Consider the following 15,972-nt stretch of genomic DNA (forward strand, 5'->3'; position numbering starts at 1 on the left):
TACCAATTTTTGCGGACTTCATGGGTTAAGGTTAACCACAAATTTTGATGTTCAACAAAGTACAAATTTTCGATAGGCTTGTATGAAGACTTTGGCAAAACTATGAAATCAAATATTCACGAAAATATACAATTTTTTCTCAATCCACAAAAAGTATTACCCACAAAAATAAATGAATCCACAATATAAAAGTATATAAAAGATTAAACCATAGTTGTACATAGAATATTAGTTTGCTTGTTTGTTTGGTAAACCATACATTTATCTATACCTGCAATGGGATCATCTCTCCCTGCCATTTAAACAGAGTAGAATGAAACAATCTGTCCACATTTATAGTTCCTGCAGATCCATCACTACCGATCGCAGACGTCAATTCTCCCACTCGGAAATTTGTCAGCATGACAATATACACCATACCATTGTATGTGTAACTGTACCAGTTGACCACCTGTATAGATGGTATTGACTGTAAGCGAGACAAGGTCACCAAGGAGCGGTCAGTGTCAGTAATGGCTGTTCCAGGCTGTGTTGCCATGTCAACAGATATCCTTCCATCTGTTCCCTGAGATCTCTGTATGTCAAAGAATATCAAACCAACATTTTCATCTACAGTAATTGTCTTGTTGCTGAAAGATAAGCAAATTAAAGCTCCATTAAGTCATATAAAGATTCTACCACAATACTTTATAATATTTATCCGAAAGATATAGTTAAATTTTCAAATTCAAAATGCAAGGCTTGCAAAGCATTTTATTATTTTTTATTTAACTCTAGAAAATGAATAAAAAGCATTATTAATCAAATAAAGTATAAAAAAAATCTGTTTTTCTAATAGTTCTATAAAGTATAATATTCCAAAAAAGACAAAAATGGGTCTGGACCTGCTCTGCTGCATGCGATTGATTGAGGTAAGAAGTATACTGAAGCAGAACTGATCATTTCATTTCATTGGAGCCAAGAAAACTTTGACGGAAATTTTGCTTGTAAATTTCAGACTGTTGGCAAACAGAAAGTTCCTGCACGGCAAGTGAAGAAATTGCTTTCACACTACGCAAAACATTATCAAGCTATAGACCAAATATAAAATCAGACCCTTTCATAGAAGCCAAGAAAAGTTATGAAACTATTACATACCTTGTTCCCCTGGCATAAATTTGCATAAGACCATTAGGTGAATCATTAGGGTTTATAATAACAACTTTATCTGTATGCTGTCCCAGCAAGCCCCCATTACTTGGTTGTGATAACCTGACGGTAAATCTTTCTATCTGTTCTGGGTCACTGTCATCCACTGCCTCTAATTCTAAAATAGCTGAATCCTAGAGAACAATAAAACACCAGGTATGAATTAACTTTTCCATAAAGTATTGAAAATAAATATGTACATGAGGAATGGAATTATGAAAAGTATTCCTAAAACTGATGATATAAGCATTATTCCTTGCAAAAAAAACAGAAAACAATTGATCAAATGCACATAATTATGATATGCTCATCAAAAGAAACAAATTATTGTATACAAAATGACAGATATGCCATTTTTTTAAGTTCATTAATTCTAAAATCGCAAAGAAGGAAAATTGTAAAAATCACAACATATGATCAATATCAATATTATGTAAAAATTTCATGAGATTTGGTCACAATACACAGATTCTTTCCTATCTTAATGACTTATAAGCCAATATTTAAGATGGATTACCTGTTTATCTTGGAATACAATGATACTCTGCATAGGTGACAGATCATTCACATTAGATACTTGTTCTGGTATAACCTGGTAGGGAACATTGACCACACCATAAATCCCTGGTCCTCTGACTATCTTTAACATGGCTAAACCCTTCACGTCACCATTTGTCTCTTCAACAGTCACTGCTGTGTCTGTCTCAAAACTAAACGATCCACTAGCATCATCATTGGCTAAGATAGTCACATTGGCTGCAAACATTTAACAGATGAAAATAGTTTGTTTTTTATTTAAAGATATCTTGTTTGATGTTGTACAGGAATAATCAATTAAGTAGAAAGCAGCCAAAGAGGGATAAATATATAAGGGATTGCATAACCAAAGGGGTTAAAACATGTCAAATTTGTCAGAGGGAGATAAAATAACTTATTAGCGGTCAATGAAAATGTACATGTTAAACCATGGTCAAATGCAAAAAACATTCACTATGGGACAGTAAATTGAGAGAGCTGCATAAGTTTTACTTGTTTGCCCTCATCAGGAACAGTGAGAATCTGAAAATCCTTCAGAAAAAAAACCAACACAAGAAATAATATCACAAAGTGTAATTTAAACAGGACTGTCATGAAACATTGTCTTCCTTGCAGGTGTAGTACTAAGGATCTTTAAAGTGTGTTTTTACTTTTTGAAACAGGTAGAATATCTGCATGCACAACAAACCTATCTCTACTAGGAGTTCTCACATATAGCACCATTTCTAAGGTTAGCCAACATGACTTCAAATATCTCTATGTACAACAAACCTTCCTCTACTTGCAGTTTCCAGTATAGCACCATTTCTAGGGTTAGCCAATTTGACTTCATATATCTCTATGTACAACAAACCTACCTCAACTAAGGGTTGTCAAGTTGGTTAATTATTCGTTATTCATTACTTATTCCTTATTTGTTACTTATTTGTTAAAAAAGGGCAATGTCTAAAAAGCTAATAAGGAAGGAATAAGTAACAGAGTATCAGTCCAGCATGAGTACATTCACGAGAACAGGGTAAATTTGCATCGAAGAACTTACAGGAAAAGAGAATAGAATAAAGGCAGGAAAAGTCAAGTTATTAAAACTTGATAGTCTAACTTTGAGACGATAAACATGGTTAACAGACTGATTTGGCCCAGAGATAGGTTAATTTGTGGTTAGCACACTGGCTTCCTTTCAAAATATCTCAAAAAGTCATTAAAGTTAAGAAAAGAGTGATCAAAGTCAAGAAAGTTATAAAAAAAAAATAACAAAAGAGTTAGCGAATAAGGAAAAAGGAACTAATAAGGAATAAGGAATAAGTAACATATAAGGAATAAGTAACCAACTTGATGAGCCTCCTCTACTAAGAGTTCCCAGTAATAACCACCATTTCTAGGATGAGCCAATTTTACTTCAAATACTTGCATGTACATCAAACCTACCTCTACTAGGAGATCCCAGTATAGCACCATTTCTAGGGTTAGCCAATATGACTTCAAATACTTGCATGTACATCAAACCTACCTCTACTAGGAGATCCCAGTATAGCACCATTTCTAGGGTTAGCCAATATGACTTCAAATACTTGCATGTACAACAAACCTACCTCTACTAGGAGATCCCAGTATAGCACCATTTCTAGGGTTAGCCAATATGACTTCAAATACTTGCATGTACAACAAACCTACCTCTACTAGAAGATCCCAGTATAGCACCATTTCTAGGGTTAGCCAATATGACTTTAAATACTTTCATGTACTACAAACCTACCTCTTCTAGGAGATCCCAGTATAGCACCATTTCTAGGGTTAGCCAATATGACTTCAAATACTTGCATGTACAAAAAATGTACTACAAACCTACCTCTACTAGGAGATCCCAGTATAGCACCATTTCTAGGGTTAGCCAATATGACTTCAAACATCTCATCTGGTTCTGGTATATCATCATTGTTTATCTCTATCATAATATACTTCCTATTATCTCCTTTCTTGAAAGTCACTTCCTGTTCAATTTTAAAGTAAAACTGAATAATAGTAGTATATATTATTTAGAAAAAAGGAAAAACAATAAAGAGCAAACTTGATAAAATATATTGATATATAACAGAAGCAAGTAAACTAGTTTCAAAAGAACCTCAAGTATTTTTCTTTACCCTTCCATGAATTAATGTTTGGAAATTTATTCATTATCGTTATAATATCATTCAATTCTTCTGGGATGGATGGAAGTCAAATATAACATGTATATTAGGGACAAGAAAATATGATAATATTTAAGGATATGTTATTGGGTTATAACTATGAACTTTATTAATACCATTTTTTTATAATTTTTAATATTCTATTAAACATGGATACAGCCAGCAACCATCAAAAAGACATGTCATCCCATTCAGACACATTTTTCAGACTTTGAGCAAACTAGTCTTGGATATTACTCCCAAATTCTGTTCTTTAATATTGAACAATTTTTATAGTCTTTAAGTTAAACAAACATTCAATGAAAGTCAGGTTGAATTTATCTATTTTCCATAAGTGCTTTGCATGATGAATTTCTATTTCAACAACATTAAACTATCTAACTCTTGGCAAAAGTGGCAATTATAAACTTTGCAGATATCATGTACATGTATAGAACAGGTTCAAGAAAATGCATACACAAGCTTTTTGTTAAATAATTCAAGATATGAGTTCACTATTATGTAGACAGCTGTCTAAATTAACAATATAAGAAATAAAAAAAAAAACCAAACAATATAATCCAGGTTCACATACATTTTCTGACACAATGTAATAAATTTACCACATCTTTTGAAATTTCTGTGCAATATAACTCACGTTTCCCTTTTTCGTATATAATTCAATTGATCATAAACATACGTGCATTAATCATACATTTACACATATCACTTATATAGCAAAAAAATTCCCTTAACATTTTAAAATATGCTAAGAATTTAGGAAAATTTTGAAGCCTAAAATGGATATTTCTAAATTTTAAATGTAAGGATGTGTATGAAAACCTGCATAAGGAAAAACATAACTCAAAGCATATTTAAAACTGGGCATAGACATGGTGACAGTTTTACCTGCATGCTGGAGATCCCTCCACCTTTATTCCTAAATAAAAAGTGACATGTGAATCAAAGAAAATCAAATGTGAAGGGAAAATGTGAATACAACTACATGCTACTTGTATGTATGTCAATTAATTTTTCTTGTACTAATCATATATATGTAAAATTGAAAATGTTCAGCATTAAAAATGAAAAATAATGTTAAAGCCATAATTATGTTCGCAAATGTTTGTTTCCAATCCAAACTGAAACAGTAAATCTTATTATTCAGACCTTTAATAACATTTCAACATTAGAATATTCATCTGCAAATTGAAAATTACAAAAATGAAAGACACTGTTGCAAATCTAACATAACATTTTTAAAAGTTAAAACTTATAAACTATTAAATATTTTTTGACTGTGTTACAATTAAGAAAAAGACAATTATAAAAATATTGTTATTTTAAACATCAGCAACACACTGCTTATAGTAGATTGTCAGACAGATTTTCTTTATTCCAAGCGGGTATGCTCAATAAGAACAAACCGTATACTACCTCGAGGACCTTACATTCCACTCCCAATGCATCACACTAATAATTGATACAACAGTACAAACACAATACCTTAGGATCAAAACGAAAGTCTTGTCCTTGCGTAGTCCCATCAGTAATACCCTGGGCATAACAAAACACTGTCACTTCTCCAAATGTTCCTTGATCTCTAATTATAGTTAGTGTAATATTCTTTGTAATTTCATCTACTGCAACACTGCAAAGAAATAGGAAATTTAATCAAACATTCCATAATTTCCAACCATTTCCTGACTTTTTTTTCTGCGTAATGCAATTTTTTCCTATCACAACATTTTCACTAGTCAAGAATTTGAAAAAATAGCAGTACATAACCCATCACAAATATCTCAATGATGATTTTTCAAATACCATTTTGCAATAATCACCTTGCCTCTTTTGGCACAATAACCAGAGTCTTATATTCAATAATTTCTGAATTTACAAACAGTTATCTGTACTAAATCTTTTGGGAGTCTTTCTTACAAAAACAGCAAATGTAGTATCCCTTCAGTATAAAGGTCAACTATAATGTTATATAAAATTATAAGTATTTTCTGGTCTAATAATACTGATCTTGAAATTTCATTTTTTATGTATTGTTATTTATATTGCATGTCAAAATAGAAGGTATACAAAAAATTACTTTAAAGAAAAAAAATGGTGTTATTGACATTACATTGAACATATACCTGTGGGAATCTGATCCAAACATTATGATTCCTTTCGTTCCATCATTGGCTGATATAATTATCTCAGAGGTAGTGTCCTTTGTACCTGTTAATTAAATTTTGAATAATATCTGAATTATTAAAGATAGATGAGTCCATTAGGTAATTTATAGCTGCTATATCCGTAAAGGAGTAGGTCCGGTAAGGGCCGATTTTGGCCTCAAATTTCAGGTTCATCTGATGAAAGATTTTGATCACTTTTTAAACACTTAAGTGTCTACTTCAGTCGATTCAATTAGTTTATGTGACAGATTTGAACTGATTTTATCATTAAAGACGCTCAGATTCAAGCTGAAATATGAAAAATCTATCAAATATGCCATAATATGTCACTTTTCAGATGGTTTTTTCCAAAAATGAAAGTGGCCGCAACCGTGTTCACTCTCAACCTTTATATATGTTATGTGTTATCATCAAATACATCTTGCATTTAAATATTAAGAATGAACACAAATGCGGCCACTTCCATTTAAGACGGAAACCGTCTAAAATTTAACTCAAATGCTAAAAATTGAAGATTTCAGTAATTTAGCATGACTTAATGATGCTAATATCCGATATATATGCATTGTATTGTCAAAAACTGCCCATATTTATGTAGCAGAAGTATTCTACTTTCCAATAAATAGCTAAAAGTTTACATTTTAACAATTTTGTAAAACTGCTATATTTTGGGGCCAAAAAGGGGTCTTACTGGACCTACTCCTTTAATGTAAAGAACATGTCACTGATCTTCATCTTAAGCTATAGGCTCAACAAAATTCTCATATTTTGTTAAGATTATCGAGGTAAAAAGAAATCATGTGACAATTTAGAAGAAACTAAATGACACAATTTTATATAAAATTACAAGAAGATAATTCTCATTAAATGCTTTCAGGAAATTTACAGTAGAAATAGGGTCACCACACTTGTTCTCTTGCTACATAACAAATAAGAAAATGTGCAATGGATATATTATCTGAATTATCTCCCCTTAAAAGCAAAATCTTTAAATAAAAAAAATAATTTTTATATTTGTTTTCATGGTAAACACATGGGTACTGAAAATGACTATACAATGATTTGATAAAGAATATTAATAAAAACTGAGGTGGAAATCCTGAAAATAAATATATTTTGCCAGCTGAAGGACGCCTCCGGGTGCGGGAATTTCTCGCTGCATTGAAGACCTGTTGGTGACCTTCTGCTGTTGTCTGTTCTATGGTCTGGTTGTTGTCTCTTTGACACATTCCCCATTTCCATTCTCAATTTTATTTACCACAATTTTTAAAAATAGGTAAAATTTTCAGATTGCAAAGTTTCTCGGTATGCATTCAAAACAAGTTTTGTTCCAAAAATAAAACTTTCTGGTTTTGACACCACAATCCCAACACCTTTGATCAATTCAGATGCACCGTTATAAAAGGGAGTAAGATTATACCTTTAACAGGAATTATACTTACCTAGCTGAGGAGGCATGTTGGACACTTGTGAGTTATTCAGTAAGATAACACCAGTCAGTACTACTATAAAAACTTCATCCAGCTCTGGTATACTGTCTTCTTTAACTCTAACTCTGATTGTAGCATATGAGATTCCATTACCAATATCAACATACCCCTGTAAGGCTTCAAAATCATCCCCAGCAGTAGCCTTCAGGAGATCCTCTGACAGGGGAGTCACAGAACCCTCTTTTATTTCATATGATACTCTTATACCACCTGTTAATTAAGTAGTAAAAGTTAACATCTTTTATAATGCAGATTACTGACTAAGCCTTGGAGTCATATAAATACTGTTTGATGTATAATGTCTTAGTCAATGTATTTATTAGGATAAACAGCTAAAATAACTAAGGTTTGCCAATACTTTTACTACAAGTTTAACCTTTCTAAGGTACAGAGTGCTTCCGAGTACTGTAAATTCAGAAATTACTACATTCATTTATTATTGCAATTTTAGAAGAATGAACACAAATGCAAAATTAATTATTGCGATTTCTGGAAAAGTTGCAACAGATATATGTATCAGATATCAGAATGCGGGTTCTTATTATTGGGATACTCACCCAGTCGCATTATTCGCATTAATAAAAAACCTTGCAGTTATTTCTGAATTTACAGTATCCTTAAATATGTTAACATGTAGCAATAATTGCTGATTGCGTATTACATACACATACTTTAATTTTATTGTCATGTTCCCAATTTTATATCTCATTCTAGCCAATAGAATCTTTCCCTCATCATAAGGCAACCTATGAGAGCGGATATTTGTTAAGTAATAATTTCAAGATGACGTGAATATCCTATAAAACTAATAGCTTTTCATTGTGATGCAAAGCAATAAGATATAATAAAAGACCTGAAATTAAGAACAAAGAAGCAGTGAAGTTAAAACTATTTTTTCACCGAAAAGATTATGTAAATGATAAGTTAAAACACTATTTTTCCACAAACCTATATTTCCAAATTTTCTTTCTATCTGTAAATTGATCATGACATCTTGTTCCTCTTTTACAATCTGTAAAGATGTCTGACTAAACTGCAATAACCCATGGGGATAGTTACTACTGTTGATAGTTATGGTGGCCATCTTTAATTGTGAATCTATGATGGCTGCTCCTGTGGGTCCAACACCTTTAATATAAACCATTATTACTAACTGTTGTAAAAATTTTGACATTTCTAGTTGAATGTTCTATTTTTCGCAAGTATTTGTAATTAATGTAATCTTGAATTTTATTCAATTTCCCAGAGGATAGCAACAAAACAATACCATACTGTATGTAATGAACACTTTTCATTGACCAATTGATACTTATATAAAAAATATTAAAAAGAAGTGCAAAATAATTTCTTTGATGAATAAATTTTTCACAGCTAAGGTTTATCTCCCTCGCCTAACTTTTATTCTTCAAATGATATACTTACCAACAGTTCTAATATTTGAAAGAAGCACTTGGTACTCTTCATTCACCTCTGGTGTGTTATCATCTAAAATACTCAGTGTTACATCCTTAGATGTATCTCCCTGTAAGATGGAACAAAATTACAATGCTCAAAATATACAACTTCATATTGTTTGAATAATCTCAAATAAGGAAATGATGTGTATACATATCATATTGTGCAATTTTTAAAATGTGTAAGCTAATTATTTTTCACTTTATTACTTCTATCTACAACACATCTTGAAATCAGTAATTGATAAACAGATTCAAAGTGACTGTTTTATATCAAACACCTTGAAATAAAAGGTTTGTATTTGTTAATAGTTCATGAGGTTTTGAGAATTTTGAAAAATGATTTAGTGGCACTTGGAACTTGCTGTGACAACAAAACAAAACAAACAACCGGCAAAATTTTGTTAGCAACATTTCAAAGAACAAGCATGCTTGAACAAAATAATAAAATCATCAAACATTTTGCCTAAAGTCAGAATGATTGTATTAATATTAAACATAGTATTGTTGCATCGTGGTAATTTTTTTTTGTCTTTATAAAGAAGTTACATAATTTTACTACTATTTTTGTCATTCAAAAGACTTACGGGTAAAAATACAAGTGTTCCATTGACGTGTGAGAATCCTTTATCTGGGTCTACTCCATTCAATCCATGTATTTTCCAGTCAACCATTACAGTACCAAATGATGATCTTGCTCTTATAATAGCCAGTGTTATATCAGTACCTGAAAATACAATGTATTAAAATCATTTACATATCATAGAATTTTGTGTTTATATCAAATAAAAAGAATTGTCTACTTACATCCATTCCAAATATTTCTAGGGTAATGAAATAAAAACAAATATTAACATAAGAATCATTAAAAAAAACACCAAACTGCACCATGATAAGTAATAGCCAAGTAATAATTATTACCAAATTTATGATTTTTTTTTTACCGTAATGTTTCAGAAGATTTGCATTAAGAAGCTGTTATTGATTAAAAGCACAAAAAAAATGTTAAGGGGCAATAACTTCAACAAACCTGTCATTTCAAAATGGTGGTAGGTATTGATAAATAATACAACTTTTGATGAGAGATGTCAGCAAAATGTTCAATGAAACATAAAACAATGATGCTGTCACCTGATTGAATCGTTTAACATGTTAATGTAATTTTTTGGGGTAATCATACCTGTAAAATTAATCAGTACTTACCTTCTTTTCCAACCAAAGCAGTTGTTCCAAAACCTATAATACCAGCAATATTGTCATTTTCTAATATCACAATGGTTACCATTGCATCTTGGGAAAGTTCTGCACCACCTTGTGGATTTCTAAGTTTAACTATAACAGTTTTATTTTGTTCTGGTACAGTATCATCCAAGATGGTTACTGTGATTACTAAAAAGAAAAAAATATGATTTGCATGTATGTATTGAGCTAAATTTATTTCACCTCTTATATAACAGCTTTGGAGATAAATTATGATTTTATAAAACTATTGTAGTATGTTGATAAACAATAATCTAATACAGAAATAAAATTTTTTGATTGAAATATAATAAGCAAATTCTTTCCATAAAATTGTATGATGTATTCCGCTGAAACAAAGTACCTATTTAACTATTTAAGGCATGAGGAATTTAAGATATCAAGTTTTTTTTTCTTACACAATGTTCTTGAATTATCAATTATGTTTTGCAAATGTGTGAAAAATTGTTACTATCCCAAATTTTATTAATATAATAATGTAAGATGTACTTACATTTACTTGCCACACCAGAAGTAAACTGTAGCGTAGCACCGTCCCCTGTATAATCTACACCATATGTAGCAGTACTCGCTCCTATATCTATGTACCAGTCTATACTAACATCATCTAAATTACCTCCTGAAATAGTAAACACTTCAATAAAACCTGTAGATTCTGTTAAATGCTCCTTTCTAAAAAAAAATAATATTGAATTAGTCTCTGTATCTGTATCTGTTTTAATACTGACCTCTAATATATATTCTATGTAATTTTTTTTTACTTATGTGCACAAAGTATGGCATTTATAGACTACCAAATTATTTTTCTATGTGTATGTTTGTAAAACACATCGCTTCATCTCTAAAACTGTAGGAATACAATTTGCATAACTTGAAATCAACTATAAATTTAAACATAAGTTGTTTTAAATGAGTCATTATTACTGACTTATCAATCTTCATATTTTGTGATGTCATCGAGTATTACTGGTGGTTCTTCTTCTCTCCTTGTATTTACCTTTCCTCTCCACAACTAGATCTACGGCAAACTTGTGCCTTTCTTCCACTGCTATCTGATGTCCTCCCTCTATGGCTGTAGGATTATCACTTATCAGATTAAATTCACCATAAGCATTGTCATTCTGCTCTATGACAACTGTTGCTGCGGTAATACTACCCAATTTAGGTGGATGTTTTGTGGATGTAACACCAGATACTACCTCAACAGAATTAAGCTGGATTAGAAATTTCTCATCTATTTCAGGTAGATTATCTCCCTTGATGGTAACTGGAACATTTCCTGTGTTTGTGCCTTCAGCAATGAAAGCAACACCATTGTTTACAATTGCAAAATCAATTCCTTCTGCAGCTCTTCTTGAATATAAATTGTTCATCTGCAGAAAAAAAGACACAAATGAATAATTTTTAACTTCTGATCTATGATACAAAATTCATTAGCTTCTCTTTTTCAAAGGCATATATACTTTTTTTTTATTTGCATAATGTTGTATACATTTCCGAAGAAGCCTTTGCTGTCAAAGGTAGTAAGACACACGTAAAGCAGAAATTCACTGAAATTCAAAGATTAAGGGAAGAGGATATTGGTAAGACATTAGTTTCAGTAAAAGTTGGCCTTATTACAACACCATTGGGTTTTTACTTGTCATGCACAACATGCTGAGTGCAACTGCCTTTCCTCAGCATCAACGTTGTTTGAGTTTTCTATGTAATTTTCTATGAAATTTCTTTAAAGTTTTTGGTCTTGAAGACTTCCTTCTATTACTGATTTTTGATTGATCCCATGGAAACTTCTCAATTGTTTACAAGCAAATTTAAAAATAATAAAAAAGAACCAATGTATCTGAATGTCATGAAACACAGTACAAGGTAAAACTGTAAAAGGTTAGTTTGTCTTACCTTAGAGATCAAAGGTTAGTTTTGTCTTACCTTAGAGGTAAGTCTAATATAATATTGATAATCAGCAGTATTAGATAATGGTGTGGACAGACTAGTAGAATACCAGGCACATGTCTTCAAAGAGATAGACACTTCAAAGGCTACACAAGCCAATATCCTCAAACAGGCTTTTCCACATGCCTATTAAAAAAAAAGATTTACTAATGAGTCGAAATCAAATTTATTATTGAACTGTTCCTGATTTCATTGTGTCATTTAATATTTCATGTGATTTCATAAGTAAACCAATTTCAACTAATTAAATTATTCAGAAGACAATATGATTTTGTGCTGTTGTCATGAAACATTTTCAGTTTCTTGTCACCTTCCTTGTTGCTATGAAAGTTTGTTGTAGCCAAAAAAATCTATAAAAATATTGGAGTACAAGACAAAAAGAGAATAACATTTTATTACTTCACTTTTTCTAGACAAATTATATAGCGTGAAAAAAACAGAAACAAGAACCAGACACATACTGTCATTCCCTAAACCAGAATTTGCAAGATGTTAACCCTTATATTATTTCAACAGTGAACCCATGAGCTATGAAAACTACATACAAGCTAGTATTGGTTATATCTAATATCAAGTTAATGTCTCTTTCATTTACCCCATATCTACTCTTTAAACATAGAATTGACAATTCTTGGTTTGAGTTGCTGTCTCATATGCATAAACCCAAACCTCAATTCCTAATTAACACATGTCTGCAATTAGTAATAAACTAAGCACAACCAGAAGTGTACTAATATATACAACAAGAGTGCACACGCTGAATTGTCTCGCCTGTTTTACTAACCATGATTGACTTTATGTTCATGGTCCTAAAGATAAAGTTTTACTACAAGTATCACATAAACTTAACATTATCAATGATTCATGAAAATGAGGTCAAGGTCAGATAAACCAAGCCTGACTGACATGTACAACTTACAATAATTCCATACAACAAATATAGTTGTCCTTATTGCTTATAGTATCTAAGAAACAGATTTAACCAGGAAAACTTAACATTGACCAATGAACCATGAAATTGAGATCAAGGACAGATGATACCTGCCATACTGACATGTTCTCCTTACAATCATTCCATACACCAAACATAGTTGACCTGTTGCTTATAGTATTAGAAAAACAGACCTAACACAAAAAACGTAACATTGACAAATGAACCATGAAAATGAGGTCAAGAACAGATGAAACCTGCCAGACTGACATGTACCCCTTACATTCATTCCATACACATTTATAGTTGACATACTGTTTATAGCATCAGAGAAACGGACCTAATCATGTCACTTTAACCTTGATCACTGATCCTTGAAATGAGCTCGAGGTAAGGTGAACCCTGTCTGACAGACAATAAGACAATGCATGGAACTAATATACCAAATATAGTTATCCTACTACTGATAATAAGTGAGAAACTAATGAGACAAAAAAAAAAAAAATTTTCAAGCAGTTGCTTAACCATGGAAATGGTGTCAAGGAAAATGGACATATGACAGACAGAAAATATGTAACATAAAGTATCTGAGTACAAGGTATGAGGCATTCAGGTCTTCTACCTTCTGAAATATAGAGCTTTATACAAATATTTTACATCACTACCGCTGCCAGATAGTAATCCCTATGTCATACATACTGCGACAAAATTGTTGCAGGCGAGACAAAAACTAAGTACTTAACTATTTTTTATTTAAGAATATAGAAACATGTAAATTTATTTACAATATGCTGTACAGTAAAAACCAATACTGTATATTGTTCTATCTCCATATACAAAGGGAGATAACTCTAGCTAAATCTTGACACTTGGAATTGAGAAAATTTTTTAGAGATTGACTTAAAATGTTGTATCGAAATAGCCAAATACAGATGCTTGCAGCTGTAGCTCCAAGTTGAAAATAATGAGAAAAAATAACAAGAATGTGTCCATAGTACACGGATGCCCCACTCGCACTATTATTTTCTATGGTCAGTGGACCGTGAAATTGGGGTCAAAACTCTAATTTGGCATACAAAATTAGAAAGATCATATCATACGGAACAAGAGAACTAATTTTCAAGTTGATTGAACTTCAACAACATCAAAAACTACCTTGACCAAAAACTTTAACCTGAAGTGGGACAGATGGACAGACGGACGGACTGACGGATGAATGAACGGACACACGGACCAAAAAAACATAATGCCTCTAGGTGGGGCATAAAAACCCAATCCACTTTTTGCTGTCGGTACAAATTCTAATTATTCAAAGTAGAGGTCATTTGAATTTGAGCTTGTCTAAGTATATCTGGAGAGGTGTGAACATATTTAGTATAGCAATCTTAGGACCATTGTCCCAAAGTTTGAATAAAATAATCTTCCTGTGGTACTTTGTGGGCAGTAGTTGCAGCACCACTCCTGAATGAATAACTGCTATACTTATCACTAGATAATCCTAATTTGTCTAATGCACATTTTACATGAGAAAGGAAAAAGTTTCTTGATAATGGATCACCTTTCATAGTAACAAAAAAAGACTCAGAATTGCTAAAAATACTCATTCAGAGTCTATAGTATTTTTGTAATACAACAACAGGACATATATCTGAAGAGTTTTTGAACAAAGGAATAGTAATACCATATCTAAAAGGATCAGTCTTAGATTTTCTTAGAAACACAAAAATACAGTCATTTGTTATTTGAACATCACTAAGACATAAATTTGATTCAGGATCAAAATTTCGTGTAGCATGAACAGTGAATTCTTCACATCTTAAAAATCTGAAAAAAACTGTTACACATGCCGCTTCTATTAAAACATCTGTAAAACTTCTTCTATTGCAATAAATATTATTTTTTCCCAACTGCTTGTATTAAAAAATGTTATGACAAAAGAAATGTATGGCATACATAATGAGTTGTAATGGTACATAGTCAACATCTAACTAAGTATGCTATTTACATTTTATAATACTTGAAAAATTAACATACATCTGCTGGGTTGGTTTCTGATGTGATGTCAACCAAAAATCCTGTTAACCCTCTGCTGCCAACTAGTGGTTGATTGTAATAACTAAGAACACTGCTGCCATCTTTTGTAGCTTCAGTAACAATGTCAGTCTGTTTGGTGCTGTAGGAAACTCTAAGTTGTCCAAACAATCCTCCTCTGAAAAAGATAATATAAGGTTCCCACTATATAGCATCAAGAAAATTTAAATGGCACAGTATATTTTACCCTTGTTTTCCTTCTCCATAATAAAATGAGAGTAAAAAATCTTGTTACATTTGACTCCAAGCAAGACCAAAAGTAAGTTCTTCCTTGACCATAGAACCTAAATGTAAGAACATCCATATAGTGTGCTCATCAAACTTGTTAAGTTCTGTTGTAGCATCTTGTCATAATGTTATCTAATGACTATGTTGATATTTAAAATGGTATTTAAGACAAAGCTATTCAATGATGCCAAACAGTCAATAAAGGTTCAATATGCTGTGGCAGGATTTTCCAATTTGTCTCTGGGTTTGCAGGATCTGCTTACCCTTCCAGAGCACCTGAGATCACCCACAGAATTTTGTAGGATTTGTGCTGCTAAATCTTTAGTTCTCTATGTTGTGTTATGCATACTGTTATTTGTCATTTGGTTGTTTTTTGGTTTTTTGCCACGTGGTTGTCAGTTTGTCATTGACTTGTGAGTTTGAATTTCCCTTTGGTATCATCAATCAGCCTCTCTTTTAGAATACGCCACATGAATTCTAAAGTCTAAACAT

The 15,972-nt window shown here is 31.7% G+C and overlaps 1 protein-coding gene across 1 annotated transcript in view; it reads right to left on the reverse strand.

The window, feature by feature from the left end:
- LOC127733470 (adhesion G-protein coupled receptor V1-like) overlaps positions 1-15,972 on the reverse strand; it is a 117,876-nt gene that overhangs the window by 57,016 nt on the left and 44,888 nt on the right. Inside the window, exons 37-51 of the mRNA XM_052242825.1 lie at positions 15,196-15,370; positions 12,207-12,356; positions 11,278-11,653; positions 10,774-10,899; positions 10,224-10,409; positions 9,608-9,747; positions 8,989-9,088; positions 8,515-8,694; positions 7,519-7,776; positions 6,035-6,119; positions 5,397-5,541; positions 3,572-3,713; positions 1,706-1,944; positions 1,138-1,322; positions 272-629 (exon numbers count right to left, since the gene is read on the reverse strand). Of these exons, the coding sequence (XP_052098785.1) occupies positions 272-629; positions 1,138-1,322; positions 1,706-1,944; positions 3,572-3,713; positions 5,397-5,541; positions 6,035-6,119; positions 7,519-7,776; positions 8,515-8,694; positions 8,989-9,088; positions 9,608-9,747; positions 10,224-10,409; positions 10,774-10,899; positions 11,278-11,653; positions 12,207-12,356; positions 15,196-15,370 (2,845 nt within the window). The remainder of the gene's footprint in view (positions 1-271; positions 630-1,137; positions 1,323-1,705; positions 1,945-3,571; positions 3,714-5,396; positions 5,542-6,034; positions 6,120-7,518; positions 7,777-8,514; positions 8,695-8,988; positions 9,089-9,607; positions 9,748-10,223; positions 10,410-10,773; positions 10,900-11,277; positions 11,654-12,206; positions 12,357-15,195; positions 15,371-15,972) is intronic.

The sequence above is a fragment of the Mytilus californianus genome, unplaced genomic scaffold, assembly GCF_021869535.1.
Source record: "Mytilus californianus isolate M0D057914Y unplaced genomic scaffold, xbMytCali1.0.p SCAF_3, whole genome shotgun sequence".
Lineage (NCBI taxonomy): Eukaryota > Metazoa > Mollusca > Bivalvia > Mytilida > Mytilidae > Mytilus > Mytilus californianus.